This window comes from Mirounga angustirostris, unplaced genomic scaffold (assembly GCF_029215605.1).
Source record: "Mirounga angustirostris isolate CCGP_5_RB_7025 unplaced genomic scaffold, mMirAng1.0.hap1 SCAF_15, whole genome shotgun sequence".
Classification (NCBI taxonomy): Eukaryota; Metazoa; Chordata; class Mammalia; order Carnivora; family Phocidae; genus Mirounga; species Mirounga angustirostris.
Window position 1 is genome coordinate 28,478,927 of NW_026991723.1, and position 19,645 is coordinate 28,498,571.

General features: G+C 40.1%; 1 protein-coding gene across 4 annotated transcripts; it reads right to left on the bottom strand.

The window, feature by feature from the left end:
- Window positions 1-240: 240 nt before the first annotated feature.
- On the bottom strand, window positions 241-4,250 carry LOC123840965 (procathepsin L-like). Of its 4 annotated transcripts, none has more exons than XM_045870678.2 (8): window positions 4,101-4,250; window positions 3,794-3,930; window positions 3,380-3,499; window positions 3,152-3,277; window positions 2,720-2,944; window positions 1,875-2,037; window positions 1,098-1,215; window positions 241-613 (listed from the first exon to the last, which is right to left on the bottom strand). In XM_045870678.2, the coding sequence occupies exons 2-8, from the start codon at window positions 3,917-3,919 to the stop codon at window positions 514-516; spliced, it is 978 nt and encodes a 325-aa protein (XP_045726634.1). In that variant the 5' UTR covers window positions 3,920-3,930; window positions 4,101-4,250; the 3' UTR covers window positions 241-513. The 4 variants fall into 4 exon arrangements, with proteins under 4 accessions (XP_045726634.1, XP_045726633.1, XP_045726632.1 ...); XM_045870677.2 differs by having other exon boundaries at window positions 241-610; window positions 3,143-3,277; XM_045870676.2 differs by having other exon boundaries at window positions 3,143-3,277.
- Window positions 4,251-19,645: the final 15,395 nt, after the last annotated feature.

Consider the following 19,645-nt stretch of genomic DNA (forward strand, 5'->3'; position numbering starts at 1 on the left):
AGAGGGGAGCCTGGGTGACAGTGGGTTAAGAGTCTGACTTCAACTCAGGTCATGATCTCAGGGCCTTGGGATGAGCCCAGAGTCATGCTACCTGCTCAGCATGGAGTATACTTCTCCCTTCCCCCACCTGCCCCACCCCCCGCAGTCACCCCCCCCCCACCGGCTCATACTCTCTCTCTCTCAAATAAATAAATAAAATATTTTAAAAGAAAACAACAGAAAGAATCACACCTCAGCATATGCAAGTAACTTTTATTTTAAAAAGCAAAACTTTCTGCAACCTTTTAAAACATGAAAATTCAAAAGTCATGAAGTGACTCACACAACACTGATTAGAGCAGGGAGTAAGGAAGTAGTGATGTCTCCAGTGTGAACAGTCACAGAATCAAATCATAAGTGGGATCTTCAGTGATTCAAGTGTTTCAGCCACACAGTAAGGTGTGGTCAGCTTTAAAATAAAATTCGTTTTCCGGACATTCTGTCCCCAGTCAAGGCCTTCTTTGCATCCTCAGCTCACACGACAGGAAAGCGGGCCATGGGGGCGATTCCACACTGGTTGTCCCGGTCCTTGGCCAACAGCACGTAGCCCTGCGTGCCCCGGTCCCTGCCCCTGCTGGACGAAGACAGCGTTTGCCAATTACTACAAACAATCCAACACATTTCTCTTCATGAACAATCACACCTGATACTGAGCAGTGCGCCAGAGGCCAGCACAGATTCCGGAAGAATCCGGAGAGGCCGTTCCTGTTCATGCGTGCGTTCTAACCCAGCACACAATACTTCTATCCCAGACCTTTCACAAAACTGCAACGTGAGCAGGAAAAGGAAACTCTTGGGGCCAGATGTGGTTCGGAAATTTTTTTAAAAAGTCCAATTTAGAAATGCAACGGTACCAAAACTATCGCAGGCCCTAGCAAGCTTGAGATAGTATCTTACTGTGGTCATCACGTGAATATGTCTGTGTTCCAGCTAAGTGGGGTAAACCCTGCTGGGATTTCAGAAGTGTGCTCAAGAGTTGGGGGACCTGCCTCCAAACACTGATTCCAAAAAGGATTCCCTTTTCAACTTTAAAGATAAGTATTCTTGGCTTTTTATACCTGTTCTTGACAATCCAGTATTTTTGGTTCTCGGGTTCTTCTCCTTGAGAGCCATAGCCAACCACCAGAATACCGTGATCCAGGTCTTCGCTGCTGCAGTTTGGATCATAATAAATGCCTGGGAAGTAAAATCCAATGTTGGGGTGAGGGTTCCCATGTGACATGTGATAGTAACCCAGCCTATCAACCACGGTAAGGGAGAAGTATCAAAATTTAACCGTGATATAAATCCAGATGAGATTTAAAAGTCAGGTGGTTTTGTTTAGCTAGACTGGCAGTTTAGGCCCTCATCTAATGCTAGCAGAAATACAAATTGTCACAATCTCTTTTGTAAACAGTAGTCAAGAGACATAAAAAACCACCTGCCACAACCTTATGATTCTCCTTAAAGGACGTGAGCCTAGGGAAACATCAGAGAACACAAAATTACTTGGGCCAAGGGCTTCTTTCCAGGGTTAAGTTCAGTAGTAACATTCTTTAAAAATTTTGAAGGTCTAACAATTGGAAAAAAGTAAAGTGAGCTATACCAATCAAATTATGTAGCCATTTAAATATACTTATAATGTGTTTAAAATCATGGGAATTTGGGTCAAGTCATGGCAAGTGGAAAGAGCGGGCAGAAATATTACGCGTACAGGATGAACAACTACGTTAAATCCACAACCCCCACCCCAAAATTCTACATTGAATTCTGCATACCGAAGTGTCACTCTTGCTGTATGTTAGTGTGGTTTTTCCAATTTTCCTACCTGTATCTCTACATAGACAAATGCTTACCTTCTTTATAGACCCGGAAGGGATCCAGGCTTGCGGGGACAGCGGCAGAGACGGGCCCCACAGCTGCCTCCGCCACCAGAAGGGACGCCCCCTGCTGAGGGATGTTCACGAGGCCAGTGACACTGGCAGCAGAATACTCAGGTGTGTATTCGCAGGATCCGTCCTTTCAAATGGAAAGGGGAAGAGACTTGATTGCTACCATCCACCTCCTGGGGAACATGAGTTCAAGACAGCTTACAGGTAAGGGATTTCCAAGCCAATTTGTCGTAACGCATCCAGGAGCTGAAATGCTGGTGGTTGTTTTGAAACTGAAAAACTACCTTGTGTGTATCGATGAATTATTCTGGGTCTACGTGTCCTTAAGAATGTTTTCACTCCGGGGGCGCCTGGGTGGCTCAGTCGTTAAGCGTCTGCCTTAGGCTCAGGTCATGATCCCGGGGTCCCGGGATCGAGTCCCACATCGGGCTCCCTGCTCGGCAGGAAGCCTGCTTCTCCCTCTCCCACTCCCCCTGCTTGTGTTCCTGCTCTCGCTATCTCTCTCTCTGTCAAATAAATAAAATCTTAAAAAAAAAAAAAAAAAGAATGTTTTCAGTCGGGAGAAATCTGTAAGCTATATAGAACGCTGTGCATGTCTCCCTGTAGCATAGAAATAAAAACAGCCCCGTGGTAACCATCTAGGCAGAGAGCTGTGCCCGGCTAATATGGTTTAATGACGGTTCTGACAGTTTACCGCTGTAGAGTCCACCATTTAAAATGCGAATATTAAATATGGTATCCGTTTTCTTCAAAAGCATACAACTCTGAGAGCAGAGCTGAAATGATAACAGGTGAGGAGCTCCACTCACCTGTGCACGATATGGATCGGATTCCTCTGAGTCCAGGCCTCCGTTGTTCCGAACGTGCTGGAAGGCATAATCCATCAGGCCTCCACGGCAGCCCTCGTTGCCTTGAGACCAAGAGCAGTCCAGCAGGTTCTGCTCACTCAGTGACACGAGTTTGCCAGTTTTCTGGAACATCCGTCCTTCGAGGGCACCAGCTGCACTAAAAGCCCAACCAGAAGCACACTGACCCTGAAACCAAATGATAAAGCTCTCAGGCTAAACAAGAAATAGCAAGGCCTTGACAACAGCCCATGGATCTGAAAACTCTTGTAAAACATAGCAAGGCCATATTGTTCCCCATAGCAGGGAACCATAGCAGGGCTGCTACTTTCTTTTTGGCTTTACTCTTGGAGAGAACTGTGGTGAGTAGCCATCCTTCATACTCACAGGACTTACACCGGCTGTCTGTCTCCTGTCTACAGGTACAATGATTTCAGCAAAGAAGGGTATTTTAAACACCTTCCCATCCTTGTCCTTCTGGATTTTAAGGCCATGCATCATGTGCCTGAATTTTTCATTGGTCTTCAAGGAAAAGAAAGTAGAATGTTGACAAGGATGAGAATTCTTTGGCAAAGTACCAACGAGAGAAAGAATAAAAGGTTCAGCAATCCATGCCACACTCACCAGGTCACCAAAGGCGTTCATTGCCATTGTGAAGCTGTGTTTCCCTTGGCTGTATTCCTGATTGTGCCGTTCAATCATTTTCATATTCCTCTCCCACACTACTCTCCTCCATCTTTCATTCTAGAGACAAACATATAACCCATCATCTTTATTTCTATTTAAAACCAACTCACCTGCACCAAACGGATGCGCTGACAGAGAGGAGGGGAAACCCTGACCAGGGCTGCGCGGATGCTCTGGGAGCTGCTCTCCAGCAACCACGCAGCCGGACAGACGCCCCCACCATTGTGCAGTCACGGTGCCCCGCTGACCGCCTCGGCTAGAGCGGCCTCAAGCAGCTACTCTCTGCTGTGAACTCCCACCAGCACAGAACATTCCCTGGGGGTCTCACTGGACAGCTCAGCTGTTACCAACCTCATCATATAGTTTCCCATATGTTGCCTTCCACTGGATCCATTGAGCATCTAACCTTAGGCCAAGTTTTGTAGTAGCTGAGACTATTCCCAAGCAAAGGGCAGTCAGGAAGAGAAAAGGATGCATGTTTCTGGAACCTAGGAAGGGAAAAGAAATGAGCATCTGAACAGACCAATCTGTCTAAAAAGCCATCCTCTTCTTCTGAGTTGTTAGAGCCACTATGATGGAGTAAAAACATAGAATTTATCCTCCCAATACATACACAAGGACTGGACTGGCCTCACGGTGGGGGGTGGGGGGCGCTCACCTGATAGTGCAGCTCTGCAAGGGCCAACAGCAGGTGTAGCTCTGGGGCTCTCTGATGTTGGGCTGTAGATTTAAGGCCACTCATCGAAAGCCCTGGGGTTTGGCCTGGCTGGTCCTGCCCACACCACCTGGTCACACTGTGATCCTGTTGGTTTTGCTTTTGTTTGCCAAGCTGATGACTTCTGATGTTTTTTTGATGATTATATCTTGTTTTTGACAGAACAAAAACTTCTAGACAATAGCGTGGACTCATATCCCTACCTCAAATTGTCCTTAATCGGTTTGACTAAAAACAATGAGCTCAGGGTGGTTCAGCTAAGTGACCAATGAGTTCACAGTGATCTGGCTTACAGAAACAAGTATATGCATATTCAACAAGGAAGAAGATGTACAACTCCCATTAATCGATGCCATTATAAGACAGGAAGGCAGTGTGCCATAAAGGTGCATTGAAATATATTTTGTCATTGTATGCTATCAACTATATGTCTAGCACTGTGAAAATATCTATATTTTTAGATATTTTTCTCACAACTCAGGTCAAATAAGCTTATAATCATTTTATAGATGAGAAGAGAGAGACAAAAAGAAATTTGGTGAGCCATTCAAAGGAGTAATAAAGTGTCTCATGGTTCATCTCCCTCTCCGATTTCTCCCCCTTTGGATTTCCCTCCCTTCCCCTATGGTCCTCCGTGCTATTGCTTATGTTTCACATATGAGTGAAACCATATGATAATTGTCTTTCTCTGTTTGACTTACTTCACTTGGCATAATCCCCTCCAGTTCCATCCACGTCGATGCAAATGGTGGGCATTCATCTTTTCTGATGGCTGAATAATATTCCATTGTGTATATGGACCACATCTTCTTTATCCATCCATCTGTTGAAGGGCATCTTGGCTCCTTCTACAGTCTGGCTATTGTGGACATTGCTGCTATGAATATTGAGGTGCCCTTCTTTTCACAGCATCTGTATCTTTGGAGTAAATACCTAGTAGTGAAATTTCTGGGTCATAGGGTAGTTCTATTCTTAACATCCTGAGGAGCCTCCATACTGTTTTCCAGAGTGGCTTCACCAGGTTGCATTCCCACCAACAGTATAAGAGTGTTCCCCTTTCACCACATCCTTGCCAACATCTGTTGTTTCCTGTTTTGTTAATTTTTGCCATTCTAACTGGTGTAAGGTGGTATCTCATTGTGGTTTTGATTTGTATTTCCCTGATGCCAAGTGATGTTGAGCATTTTTTCATGTGTCTGTTAGCCATTTGTATGTCTTTTTTGGAGAAGTGTCTGTTCATGTCTTCTGACCATTTTTTGATGGGTTATTAGTTTTTTGAGTGTTGAGTTTGAGAAGTTCTTTATAAATCTGGGATATCAGCCCTTTATCTGACAAGACATTTGCAAATATCTTCTCCCATTCCATGGGCTGCCTCTTAGTTTTGTTGACTGTTTCCTTTGCTGTGCAGATGCTTTTTATCTTGATGAAGTCCCAAAAGTTCATTTTTGCTTTTGTTTCACTTGCCTTTGGAGACGTATCTTGAAAGAAGTTACTGTGGCCGAGGTCAAAGAGGTAACTGCCTATGTTCTCCTCTAGGATTTTGATGGATTCCCGCCTCACATTGAGGTCTTTCATCCATTTTGAGTTTATCTTTGTGTATGGTGTAAGGGAATGGTCCAGTTTCATTCTTCTCCATGTAGCTGTCCAGTTTTTCCAGTACCACTTATTGAAGAGACTGTCTTTTTTCCATTGCATATTTTTCCCTGATTTGTCAAGGATTAGTTGATCATAGAGTTGAGGGTCCATTTCTGGGCTCTCTATTCTGTAATTGGTCTATATGTCTGTTTTTGTGCCAATACCATGCTCTCTTGGTGATCAGAGCTTGGTAATATAGCTTGAAGTCAGGCAACATGATGCCCCCAGTTTTGTTTTTCCTTTTCATCATTCTCTTGGTGATTCAGGGTCTTTTCTGGTTCCATACAAATTTTAGGATTTTTTGTTCCAGCTCTTTGAAAAATGCCAATGGTATTTTAATAAGGATGGCATTGAAAGTGTAAATTGCTCTGGGGAGGATAGACATTTTAACAATGTTTATTCTTCTAATCCATGAGCATAGCATGTTTTTCCATTTCTTTGTGTCTTCCTCCATTTCTTTCATAAGTGTTCTGTAGTTTCTAGAGTATACATAGCCATCCAAGCCTCTCTCAAAAAATTAGAAAAATCCCAAATGCACAAGCTAACCCTACACCTAAAGGAGCTGGAGAAAGAACAGTAAATAAAATGTAAACCAAGCAGGAGAAGAGAAATAATAAAGATTAGAGCAGAGATCAATGAAACAGAAACCAGAAAAACAGCAGAACAGATCAATGAAATTAGAAGCTGGTTCTTTGAAAGAATTAATAAGATCAATAAACCACTAGCCAAACTTATGGAAAAGAAAAGAGAAAGGACCCAAATTAATAAAATCATGATTGAGAGGGGAGGGATCACAACTAACACCAAGGAAATGGAAACAATTATTAAAAATTATTACCAGCAACTGATGCCAACAAATTAAGCAACCTGGAAGAAATGGACGCCTTCCTGGAAACTTACAAATTACCAAGACTGAAACAGGAAGAAATAGACAATCTGGATAGACCAATAACCAGTAACGAAATTGAAGCAGTAATCAAAAACCTCCCAAAAAACAAAAGTCCAGGGCCAGATAGCTTCCCAGGGGAATTCTACCAAACATTTAAAGAAGAAATAATACCTATTCTACTGAAGCTGTTCCAAAAAAAAAAAAAAGAAAGAAAGAAAGAAACGGAAGGAAAACTTCCAAACTCCTATGAGGCCAGCACTACCCTGATCCCAAAAGGGTAAGGCAAAGACCCTATCAAAAAGGAAAATTACAAACCAATATCCCTGATGAACATGGATGTATAATACTCAACAAGATCCTAGCTAATAGGATCCAACAGTACATTAAAAGGATTATTCACCACGACCAAGTGGGATTTATTCCTGGACTGCAAGAGTGGTGCAATATTCCCAAATCAATCAACGTGGTAGAGCACATCAGTAAAAGAAAAGACAAGAACCATATGATCCTCTCAAATGATGCAGAAAAATCATTTGACAAAATATAGCATCCGTTCCTGATTAAAACTTTTCAGAGTATAGGGATAGAGGGAACATTCCCCAGTGTCATAAAAACAATCTATGAAAAGCCCACAGCGAATATCATTATCAATGGGGAAAAGCTGAGAGCTTTTCCTTTAAGATCAGGAACACGACAGGAATGCCCACTCTCACAACTATGGTTCAACATAGTACTAGATGTCCTAGCCTCAGCAATCAGACAACAAAAAGAAAAAAAGGCATTCAAATTGGCAAAGAAGAAGTCAAACTCTCCCTCTTTGCAGATGACATGATACTTTACGTGGAAAACCCAAAAGACTCCACCCCCAAATTACTTGAACTCATATAGCAATTCAGTAATGTGGCAGGGTACAAAATCAATGCACAGAAATCATTTGCTTTTCTATACACTAACAATGTAACTGTAGAAAGAGAAATTAAGGAATCAATTCTATTCACAATAGCACCAAAAGCCATAAGATACCTAGGAATAAACCTAACTAAAGAGGTAAAGGATCTATACTCTAGAAAATGTCTCTTTGTCTCAGCTCAGGTCATGATCTCTTGGTCATGGTCTCTGGATCATAAATCTGTGCTGAGCACAGAGTCAGCTTCAGATTCTCTCTCCCACCCCTTCAGCCCCTCCCCATGCTTGTTCTCTCTTTCTCTCTCTCAAATAAGTAAAATCTATAAAAAAAAAAAGAAAGAAAGAAAGAAAAAGAAAGGTCCATTAGGCCAGTGTTCTTGAAAATGTTTTGACTATAACCATTAATAACATGCATTTTACATCTAATTCAGAGAACATGTGTGCAAGCATGCACACGCACACGCAAAGCAAAAGTAAACTGCCTTACTGTCTACTACGCTCTAAGATATTTTTTTCATTCTTTACTTTTCTATTCAATTCTAGTCTGTTCTGTTCTAATCTGATCTGATCCATACTGTTTTATTCCATTCTATTTGTTTAGATTGCATTTCATTTGGAAAAAAATATGTTAGTAATGACCTGTTAAATGGATTTTATTACCCATTAATGAATTTTCATCCACACTTGAAAAAGTGCTGCACTGGGCAGCTTCTTAGACATTTTACTACATCATAAAATTAATCTACAGATTCAGAATGGAGACAGCGAGACAAAAATAAAATAAAAGGGAATGTATGCATTACATACAGAACAGGGTAACATCACTTGAATAGCCCATAGATGGCTGCCCGTTATTGCACCCAGTATGTTGAACAGGTGGGACTCGTGCAGTGGGATCTAAACAGCAGGTTATTCTGATCTCCTCCTCATTCTGCAACAGCTGTTCAGAGGAGTAGTCCCTCTTAGAAAATAGAAAGTCAGTGTTCACTTATCATGGCAATGGTAGACTATTGAGCCCAACATATTAATCAGTATTTCAATACCGATTCAAAGATGAGACCCTTCTCAACAGCAAAGGCACATATTCCCCAACATAAGGCAAGTCTCCAGAATCCTCCAGTTGTTTTTTAACATGAAATTCTAGATTTAATATGCATCTGCCCCTAGCATAAAAGGAGTTGTTTTGTCTCTAGGAAGTTTTGGGTTTTCTTGCTTGCTTTTTACATAAAATCCCTTACAATTCCATAAATTGAAGACTAAGGATTAGTTGGGTCTGGCCTAGAAAGTTTAGTCTACATGTAACAGCAGGAAACCAGTGTGAATGCTTGATAATTTCCTCAGGCAATGCTTGAGAGTCCAGGGAGGGACTTTCTTCTTGATGTGAAAACAATGATCATTTTGACGGAAGTGCTGGATGGTCTTGGGAGTGTCCAATTCTAACTGATAAGACAATAGAGATACAAGGAAACCCAAAGCTACCTTCTAGAATTTTCACCTACAGATACAAAAAGGAATTTTGACTTTGGACAAATGGGGATACCTTCAACAGAGTGATGGGCATCCTCCTGGCTATGGTGGAGGTTTGCAGTGATCCTTCAGAAAGATTAAAAGGAAAGTAGGGAAAATAATCTGGGCCCCCTTCCCTCAGCAATTCTCTGAGAAGAGAGAAGGGCAGAGATGAACGCAGGAAAGGATGGCCTGGTGGGTGTTGGCACCAAGCTGCTGCTTTCTCTTTTAAGTTCTTCCAATTACTATTTTTTAATACAGAAAGTTCCAAGGAAGAAAACACTAAATAGTCCATAATGCTTCCAACTGATTGAAACTGTAACTTCTATTCTTGTTAACAAATTTTTAAAAGAAATATATCTCAAAAAATTAAACATAGGATTGCTGTATGACCCAGCAGTTCCGCTCCTAGGTATATACCCCAAATAACTGCAAACAGGTATTCAGAAAAAAACAATGCACACAAATGTTCATAACAACCTTATTCACACTAGCCAAAGGTGGAAAAAACTCAAATGTCCATCAACTGATGAGTGGATGAATAAAAGGTGGTACATCCATACAATGGAATATTATTCAGCTGTGAAAAGGAGTGAAGTACTGATGCATACCACAGCATGATGAATCTCAAAAACATTTATGCTGAGTGGAAGGAGCCATATGCAAGGACAAGGTCAATGCACAGAGACAGAAGGCAGATTAATGGTTGCCAAGCACTGGCGGAGGGGAGGACAGAGCCTATTTAATGGGTATCGTGTTTTCTTTTAGGTAATAGAAATGTTCTGTAACTAGATAGAGGTCATGGTTGTACAACATTATAAATGTATTAAATGCCACTGAATTATATACTTTAAAATGGTTAATTTTATCTGATGTGAATTTTACTTCAATTTTAAAGAGTAATCTAAGATTAGGAAATGTAAAACATACAGAAATATACAAAATTAAAGGTGAAAGCCTCCTCTCTCCTTTACTCCCAACCAGGTCGCTCTTTCCAGGGATGACCACTACCAAGTGCTGATTTTATTCTTTGAGTTGGGATGGTGGGAGGGGATAATGCACATTCATCTCCATATCTACCCCATCACCCTTTAAGAACATCAGATAGAGCATATTAGCTTCATCTGATTTTCTTTTTCATGACTTGGAGATTGTTCTACACAAGCACATACAGTTTTGTGGCATTGACTGAAAGGGCTGTCCAACCTTGTGTTGAGAGGACAGATCGAGCTAATTGCTTATGGAGAGCAGCTTTGCTTGTCTCTGATTTTCCATCAGGAGACACAGAGCTGCAATCGAGATCCCAAAAGTGTACGCTCATTACCTTTACAAGTATATCTGTAAGGCACATATCTTGCTGAAGTTGCTGGGTCAAAGGGTATGAGCATTTCACATGCTGATGTTACCAAATATTCTTCCAGAAAAGTTGCATCAGTTTATACTCTCTGGCATCATATGGAAGAGTACTCATTTCCTTGTGTCCCTGCCAGTGCAGATATGGTGAATCTTTTTAAATTTTTGTCCATCTGATGGTCAAAAGGTAAACCTTGTGGCTTGATTTGCACATGTTTAATTATGGTTTATGTTGTTTCCTTGTATTTATTGAGCACCTACTTTTGTCTTAGTAAATTGCCTATTTCTGTTCTTAGCAAATATTTAATTAGTATTATTTATCTTTTTCTTCTTGCCTTGTATAAGCACTTAGTAAATGAAGGAAACTAGCCTTTTGTCTGTTATTCATGTTAGAAATACATGTAGACTTTCAGCTTTTGATTCCGTAGAGGTGTTTACAATTTTATGTTATCAAATTTATCTTTCTTTATATCTAATGGGTGCTGTGTACCAAATTATAAATTAATGTACTCATGTTTTCTTCTTCTGTGCTGTCCAATACAATAGCTATTAGCCATATGTGGCTATTTAAATTTAAAATACTTGCCAGTAAATAACATGTAAAATTGTGTTTTCATCTACACCTGTCTCGTTACCAGAGCTCAACAGTCACACGTGGTCAGTGGCTGCTATATGGGACGTTGGTGATAAAAATTGTTTTCATCACCACAGAGAACTTCATTGGACAGCCTTATTCTAAATTATTTGTGATTTTCTCCTTTTAAGTCTCTCTCTATCTTGAAATAATTTGGCTGTAAAGAATGAGGTAGGGATCCTACACACCTCTTCTCCAAGCAGCTAGCCCGGCGCTGTTCGCTAATAGTCCTCTCCCACGCTGATTGAAAGGTCCTGTCAGCTTAAATGAAATTCTTGTCTATCTTTACACCCAGGACTGGGCTCTATTCTGACCTACTGGTCGGTGTTTGCATTTCTTCTTTGCGTATGTAAATATTGTTAGTTCACTATATGCTCTTAGATTTGATAGAGTTACTCTTTCCTTGTTTTTCATTTTCCCAAATGTTCAGGTTAATTTTGCCAGATATATTTAATACTATTTCTTTCAAGGTTTTTCCCCGATGTTTTCATAAGCTACACAGAATTTATGAATTGATTTAGGAAGAATTTGTATCTCTAAAATAACATTTCTTTCTATCCTGAAGCACAGAGGGTGTGTTAATTTGCTTTATTTTCTTTTATGTCCCTCAGCAGAGATTTCTTTTTACTTAGGTTGCTCCCACTTCTTGGCTACTGTGAATGAAGCTGCAGTGAACATGGGTGTGCCAATATCTCTTTGAGATTCTGTTTCCAATTCTTCTAGATATGTACCCAGAAGTGGGAGAGATGTTTCCACTTTTTAAAAAGTTTTTCCTCCCTTGCATTCCCTCTTTGACCCTCTTTGCTCTGTGCCTGCCCTTCATAATCCCCTGAAACTGGCCTGGCAAAGACCACCCCCGTCTTGGGAAATGTTGCCAAATCCAGCTTGTGTCATGTTTCCACCTTATGCTACATGACCTCTCTGTGTCATTTAGCTCTGTTTCCCACATCCTCCATGAAACTCTGTCTTCTTTGCCCCTGGGTCTGGTTTTTCACCACCTTCCTAACCATCTTCTTAGCCTCATTTACTGGCTGCCACACCTCTGCCCACCCTTAACTATGCTACACCACAGGACTCTCCTCCAAGCAAGACTTTTGGCTCACACTCAGTGCCCCCCAGAATCATCCCATCCAGTCTCTTCTGATCATCCTGTTTTCCAGCTTTCCCATGAGCTTCCAATCTGTGTGCTCCCCAGACACCTAGAAGTCCAAATGCCCAAATCTGACCCACCTACTCCCCAACGCCACTAAACCCACCCCCAAGCCTGCTCCTTCCTTCCAGTGTTCTTTTCCTGACAGACACTCTACCATCTTCCTCATTTCCAAAATGGTTCACAGGTGAGCAGAGAGGGCTGTATCTTCCTCATGCCCACATCTGATGGTTCACTGGTTGTGACCACCTCTACTTCCTGAATTTCTCTCAGGTAAGTCCCTTTTCCTCATCCCTACAGCCACTGGTCTTAATTGAGACCTCCATTCTCTTACCTATTGAGAAATCTTTTAACTGGCATCTGTAGATGTTTTTATATACTTAATATCATTATGTGAATAAAATATTCGGAGGCATACAAAATCTCCCAGGTAATTTTTAAGGTAACAGCCTGTATAGTGTTTTCCAGAAACCCCACGTAAGGGCAACTCAGTAAGTATTTTCCGGCACCTATGTTCTGTCTTGTACCTGGCTGGGCCCAGGGAATGCCAAGATCAGTAAGACAGTTTCTTGCCCCAACGATGTCACAAATTGATTGAGGGGGCCTAGCATATTAACGCTTATGAAAATAAATGCATTTTATTGTGGCTGATGCCAAGTGTAGTAGGACAATGCAGGAAGTAGTGAATACCCAGTTCTCTCCAATCCACCATCCATACTGGCGCCAGAGGGATCTTTCTAGATCTCATCTCATATAGGATAAAGACTAACCTCACCCAATAGCCAAACTCTTCCAGCCAGGCCACCCATGACCTGGTCTTTCATGCCTACTTTGTCCCTCTTGCTCCCTAGTCTTCAGCCATACTAAATGCTTGAGAATGTTCCAGGCATTGATATGTTTGCTTTTCTCCCAAAAGCTTTTCTCTTGCTTGTGTGTCTGGTGAACACCTTCTCCATGAAACCTCCCGATCCCTTAGGTTAGACGTCACACCCCTTTTCTCCTTGGCTCATTATACCTGGAACCTACTTCTAGTGTGGCACCTCCCACAACTGAATGCATTTCTTCATTTACAACAGCTTTATTAGGGTATAGTTCACATACCATACAATTCACCCATACAATTCAGTGCCTTTTATTATATCCACAGAATTGTGCATCCATCACCACGATCAATTTTAAAACACTTTCATTACCTCTGAGAGAAACCCCACATCCCTTAGCCATCCATCCCTCCCCTCCCCTGCCAGCCCTAGGCAGCCTCTGATCAATACTGTCTGTCTACAGCTTTGCCTCTTCTGGACATTTTGTATCAATGAAGTCATATATTATGCACACTTTTGTAACTGAACTCTCTCTTCTAGCACCATGCTTTCCAGATTCATCCACTTTGTAGCCTGTGTCAGGAGGTTGCTCCTTTCTTACGGCTGAATAATATTCTAGTGTAAGAATACCCCACACTGATGAAACTGGAGGGTATTATGTTGAGCAAAATAAGTCAAACAGAGAAAGACATGTATCGTATGACCTCACTGATATGAGGAATTCTTAATCTCAGGAAACAAACGGAGGGTTGCTGGAGTGGGGGGTGGGGTGGGAGGGATGGGGTGACTGGGTGATAGACACTGGGGAGGGTATGTGCTCTGGTAAGCGCTATGAATTGTGCAAGACTGTTGAATCTCAGATCTGTACCTCTGAAACAAATAATGCAATATATGCTAAGAAAAAAAAAAAAGAAGAAGAAGATAGCAGGAGGGGAAGAATGAAGCGGGGGAAATCAGAGGGGTAGACGAACCATGAGAGACGATGGACTCTGAAAAACAAACTGAGGGTTCTAGAGGGGAAGCGGGGTGGGAGGATGGATTAGCCTGGTGATGGGTATTGAGGAGGGCACATTCTGCATGGAGCACTGGGTGTTATGCACAAACAATGAATCATGGAACACTTCATCTAAAACTAATGATGTAATGTATGGGGATTAACATAAGAATAAAAAAAAAAAAGAATACCCCACATTTTGTCTAACCATTCATCAGTTGGTGCACATTTTGGGTTGTCTTCACCTTCTCGCTGCTGCTAGGAACATTTGTGTACAAGTTCTTGTGCAGACGTACGGTTTCACTTCTCCTGGGTAGATACCTAGGAGTGGAATGCTGGCTCATATGGTAACTCCAGGTTTAGCTGTTTGAGAAACTCCCAGGCTGTTTTCCACAGCAGCTGCATCATTTTACAATCCAACATTTGATGGGGTTTGCAAGGGCTCCAATTTCTCCACATCCTTGTCAATATTTGTTATCTTTGTACTATAACCATCCTAATAGGTGTAAAGTGGAATCTCCTTGTGGTTCAGATTTGCATTTCCCTGATAGCTGATGATGTTGAACATCTTTTCATGTACTCTTGGCCATCTCTATAACTTCTATGGGGAAATTTCTGTTCAAATCCTTTCTCCATTTCATAACTGGGTTGTTTGTTTTTGTTGTTGTTGAGTTGTATGAGTTATTTGTATATTCTGGATATTGATCCTTGTCAGATATGATTTGTGATTCTTTCCCCCATTCTGTGGGTTGCTTTTGCACTCTGCTGATAGTGTTCTTTGATGCACAAAAGCTTCAAATGTTGTTGGAGTCAATTTATCAACATTTCCTTTCATTAGCTGTGATTTTTGTGTCATATCAAAGAAACCATCGCCAAATCCCAAATCATCAAGATTTTCTTTTATGTTTTCTAAGAGTTAGAGTCTTAGCTCTTATGTTTAGGTCTTCCACCCACTTTGAGTTCATTTGTCATGTAGTGTAAGGTAAGTTCTTTGTCTATTTTTTTTTAATTGGGTTATTTGTCTTTTATTATAGAATTGTAAGTTCATGTATTTTTATGCATTTATATATGCTAGTCTCCTGCTTCAGTTGGTGATTTTCTTGGGGCAGAGACTCTCTTTCTGATTTTGACATCCTCAGGACCCAGCCTGGTGCGGTGCCAGGCATGGATAAGATGCTGAAAATTATTTTTGAGATTTCTGAATGGTACTAGTCATGTTGTTACCTTGGAGAGCATATGGCAGATTTTGCATTCCATCTAATATTCGGGGCTTCGAATCACCTACAGTGCCTGCTTTTATTGCATTTCAGCCTCTTTTATTGGGTGAATTTCTCTTACCGGTCCCATCCACACCTAAATGCTGTTGGTCTCTCCTTTCCTTAGAAAACTCTGATAGTCATTTTCCTTTACTTTGCAAACCTCCTAAACCAGGATGTGTGGGTCAGGGAGTATCTAATTCAGGTGAAGCCAAGCCCAAGTGTAGAGAGGTGGCAGTTCCCATGACAACCTGGAGGACACCTTATCTGATGGATATCCACTCCTGCACCCATACCTACATACTCAACAGTGCCTGGTCATTTAAATTTGGATATTTATGAGAAATTTATCAACTTTTAAATGTTGGTAACTATTTTTTTTTTTAAAAGCGACAGATTTAAGAACAGTAGCTTATGTGTTTGATCTTACTGTCATTTACTGAGTTCTGATCCATTACTCACTCTAGCTTGGGTTTCATTCTTCAAAACCTATTACGTTTCTTTCGTCGAACAAAGTACTTAATGTGAAGCTTGCATTAGCTTGTCACTCCTCATTATGTATACCATGCTGAGTTAATCCCAAACTTTGTCCAAATACAAAACACTAGATGCCTGCCCTGAGTGATTTCTGTCCTCCCTTGCACTGTTAGAGAATTATTAGATTAGACAAAGAAACCTCAAATGGCTTACTAAATGGGGGGAAAAACCAAACCTGCCAAAATGAACATTTATGCCCAACGCTGAGGAAAATCGTGACCTTTGACTTATTTCTCTCTGAACAAATATTCTTTCCGTCATGGGACTAATGAAATTGAAGTTTACAGTACGTTGATCTATTGCTTTGAATGATTTCTAAAGCTGTTTACAAGTTTGCCAGTGGATACACACTGCTTACAGTAAGTGCAAAGGTTGTTATTGTTCAAGAAGTTCTGGTGCTCAGGAAACAGAAAAGGGCCATGAACCATGGTAAGGGCTGCTGGACAATTGTTGTTTGTATTGTAGGGCAGGGAAATGTTTCCTTTCCTTCTTTCCAGGTACTTTGGCTGGTCTAATAATTAAGTAGATGTAAGACGGATTCACAGGAGAAAAAAAATTAATTTAGTATATGCAGGAAACTCAAAAAGTGACCAAAGAAGGCAGTTTTATACCCTTTAGACAAAGAATAAATTTGTGAAGAATTGACAAGACAAAGAAGTTTGGGCTTGGAGTAGCGAATTAGTAAAGAGGTAGCAAGATCCGTTTATATAGCCTTTTTGACCCTGAATTCTCTATCTCTGGTATTAAAGATATCTCTCTTCCTCCCCAAGCAGGGAGGGTACTGTTCACATGGGAGATTTATTTCCTGCTTTCTGGGGGACAGAGGAGGGTCAGAGTGTCCCTCTTGTACTGACTGTTTCTCAAGTAACTTGAATTCAAAATAATCAGTATGTCAAAGTGGCATATTCTGCTCCCCTTCATGTATCCTCTCCTCCCTCCCCCTCCTCCTCCTTTTTCTTTAAGTTTGTTACAGGATACCATCTCTTACTTTAAGTAGTCTTACATTACATGAATTCAATCACTGGTCAAGGTCCCAGGCTCTTATGAATGAAATGCTCAATTATGTAATGTTCTCAATTCCTAAGCTGCTGGGTGGAGGATAAAGAGCCCTAAAGGAACGATCATTGTAAACAATGGTGATGAGTAACAAAAGGCAAAGCCCCCTGAATCCCCCAAAGAAGAGCAGCAGTGACGTGCTCCGCACAGCTCTAGAAGCCAGAGGCGATTCTGTGCTCAGTGGGAAGGGCTCAAAATAAAAACCCACATGGGAAAAGAACAACTTTGATTGTCTTCTCTCATGAACAGCAGCTAACAGGGATGTAATTCCTAGTCTCTCAGCCAGGGTATCGGCAGCTATGAATGTGTGGGCCAAAAGTCTAGAGATTAGTCAAGAATTTGTCTTAGTTTGCTTAAAATTTGAACCTAGTGTCTTATCCTGTAGTGATTCATTTCCTTTCCCATGAAACAGACACATACATTTAATATATATATATATATGTTTTTAATATATTTAAATGTATATTCATATTTAGTTCAATAGCTGACAATTACTTCAAAGAGCTCTTATCTTATTTTGGATAAATTTTGAATTGGAAATCTTATGGCTATTAAATTCCAAAATCTTGGATCGAGACTTTATAGGGAGCAATAACTTGGATGAGTGATAATTATTTGAAAGGGAAAGTGTGGCCACCTATTGACAAAGCCACCTACTAAGCAGAATTAACATTAAAAATTAATACCTACTGTTCTTTTTTTTTTTTTAGAAAATACCTACTGTTCTTAACCCCTTCACTTTACATTAAAGCTAAAGTTGTTGGTTTAATTAAAATAGACATGTCTTTAAAGTTATCAGCATTAAAAGTAAATCTTTTGTTCTGCCTGGGTTTACTTAAAGTCAAATAAGTTGATGTCATCTCTGTTACAAAGTGTTTATAATAATAATAATAATAACTTCCTCTGGCGTCTCTTGAAGTTGTTATGGGTAATCTAAGCATAATTGTTGAGAAGTATATTGAGCAGATGTAAATTTTTTAAAAGGGTTTTACATAAACTTGTGAAAATAGTTTCCCAAAATATTTTTGATAACCTGAAACTTTGGGGTTTGCTATGTTAAGTGATAAGTGAAGTTAATTTGGTCATTTCCAAATAAGATAAAATAACAAACATTAAGTACTAGACACAGGTCTATTACCTTTTGGTTTCCTTATTCCAGAGAAACTAAAAATAAACTTGGGTTTATTAGCAAACATGTTTTGTGCTTTATTGAAAGTTTCTAGAAATTATGAAATATATTCATAAATTTACCAATCTACAAAATGCTGGCAAAACAGTTCACAAGAGCTGCTACTTAGTTTTCGCTAGAAATTAAAGTCCCTAAGAATTAAGAATTCTAATTAATATATAGGGTTGAAGCTACTAAAATAATAAGAGAGACAACTCTGTATGCAGGGAAAGTAAGATGTACATTTTTGGTAAAAAAAAAAAAAGTATGAGAAATAAAAATACATTTTTGTTGAGAGAATAGAAACAATTTTGTCCTAAAGTAAGGCTGGTTATATAAAGAGGAAAAAAGTACAAGATCTGAACGCATAAAAAGTAAGTTATAGAAGGTTAATCTAAAAAGAACCTTTGAGGGGCGCCTGGGTGGCTCAGTCGGTTAAGCATATGCCTTCAGCTGAGGTCATGATCCCAGGGTCCTGGGATCGAGCCCCACATTGGGCTCCCTGCTCTGCGGGAAGCCTGCTTCTCCCTGTCCCACTCCCCCTGCTTGTGTTCCCTCCCTCTCTCGCTGTGTCTCTCTCTGTCAAATAAATAAATAAAATCTTTTTAAAAAATAAATAAATAAAAAATAAAAAGAACCTTTGAAAGGAATTTTATGTGTGGTCACTAGTGACTAAAATTAGAACGAATGTACTTAAAAAATGAGTTTTGCTTTTTATTTATTTTTTTAAAGATTTTTTTGAGATTTTATTTATTTATTTCAGAGAGAGACAGAGAGCAAAAGCATGAGTGGTGGGGAGGGACGGAGGGAGAAGCAGACTCCCTGCTCATCAGGGAGCCCGATGCGGGGCTGGATCCCAGGACCCTGGGATCATCACCCGAGCCGAAGGCAGACACTTAACAGACTGAGCCACCCAGGTGCCCCTAAAAATGAGTTTTAATATCAAAAGTACATTGATGCAAAACTGGAACTTAGTTTTTCTCTGATAAAAGGAGAAAACATTTTCTTGGATTATTGGTTTGCTTTTTATAAGAAATTGTGAACAAAGTTTTTCTTTACCCTTAATGAAATCTGTCTAGAAAAACAAAGTATCTGTGTTTTGCCCCTATTCAGATCTTTGATTATTCAAGAAAACTGAATCTTCTTAGTATTAAAAGAACTAAGTTTTGTTCGCAATCATATAACCTTCTGTATTTGCCTTTAAAATCTTTGTCACTTGGGTTGAATAAATAAGAATTGTTTCATAATGATCAGTGGTCCCAGTTAATGAGGTGTTCAAATCTTTTCATATATCTTGAAATACTTCTCCAAACAAATTCTAAACTAAATTCTTTTGACCACAATCTATCTGAAACTTTCTAGAGGGCCCTGGAGCATTTCAAAGATTTTCTGAGAAATTACATTAATTATTCTTATTTGTTATGTTAAATTTCTTGGGAAGCATTGTCAAATAAGTGATACTAAACCCTCTTAGATTATATTTGTGTAAATATATGTTACTTAATAAATGTTCTATGAGTGCCTGGGAATTTTTGAATTCCCTCCAGAATTCAAAAATTCTCAGTGAGTGTTCTTATATTTCA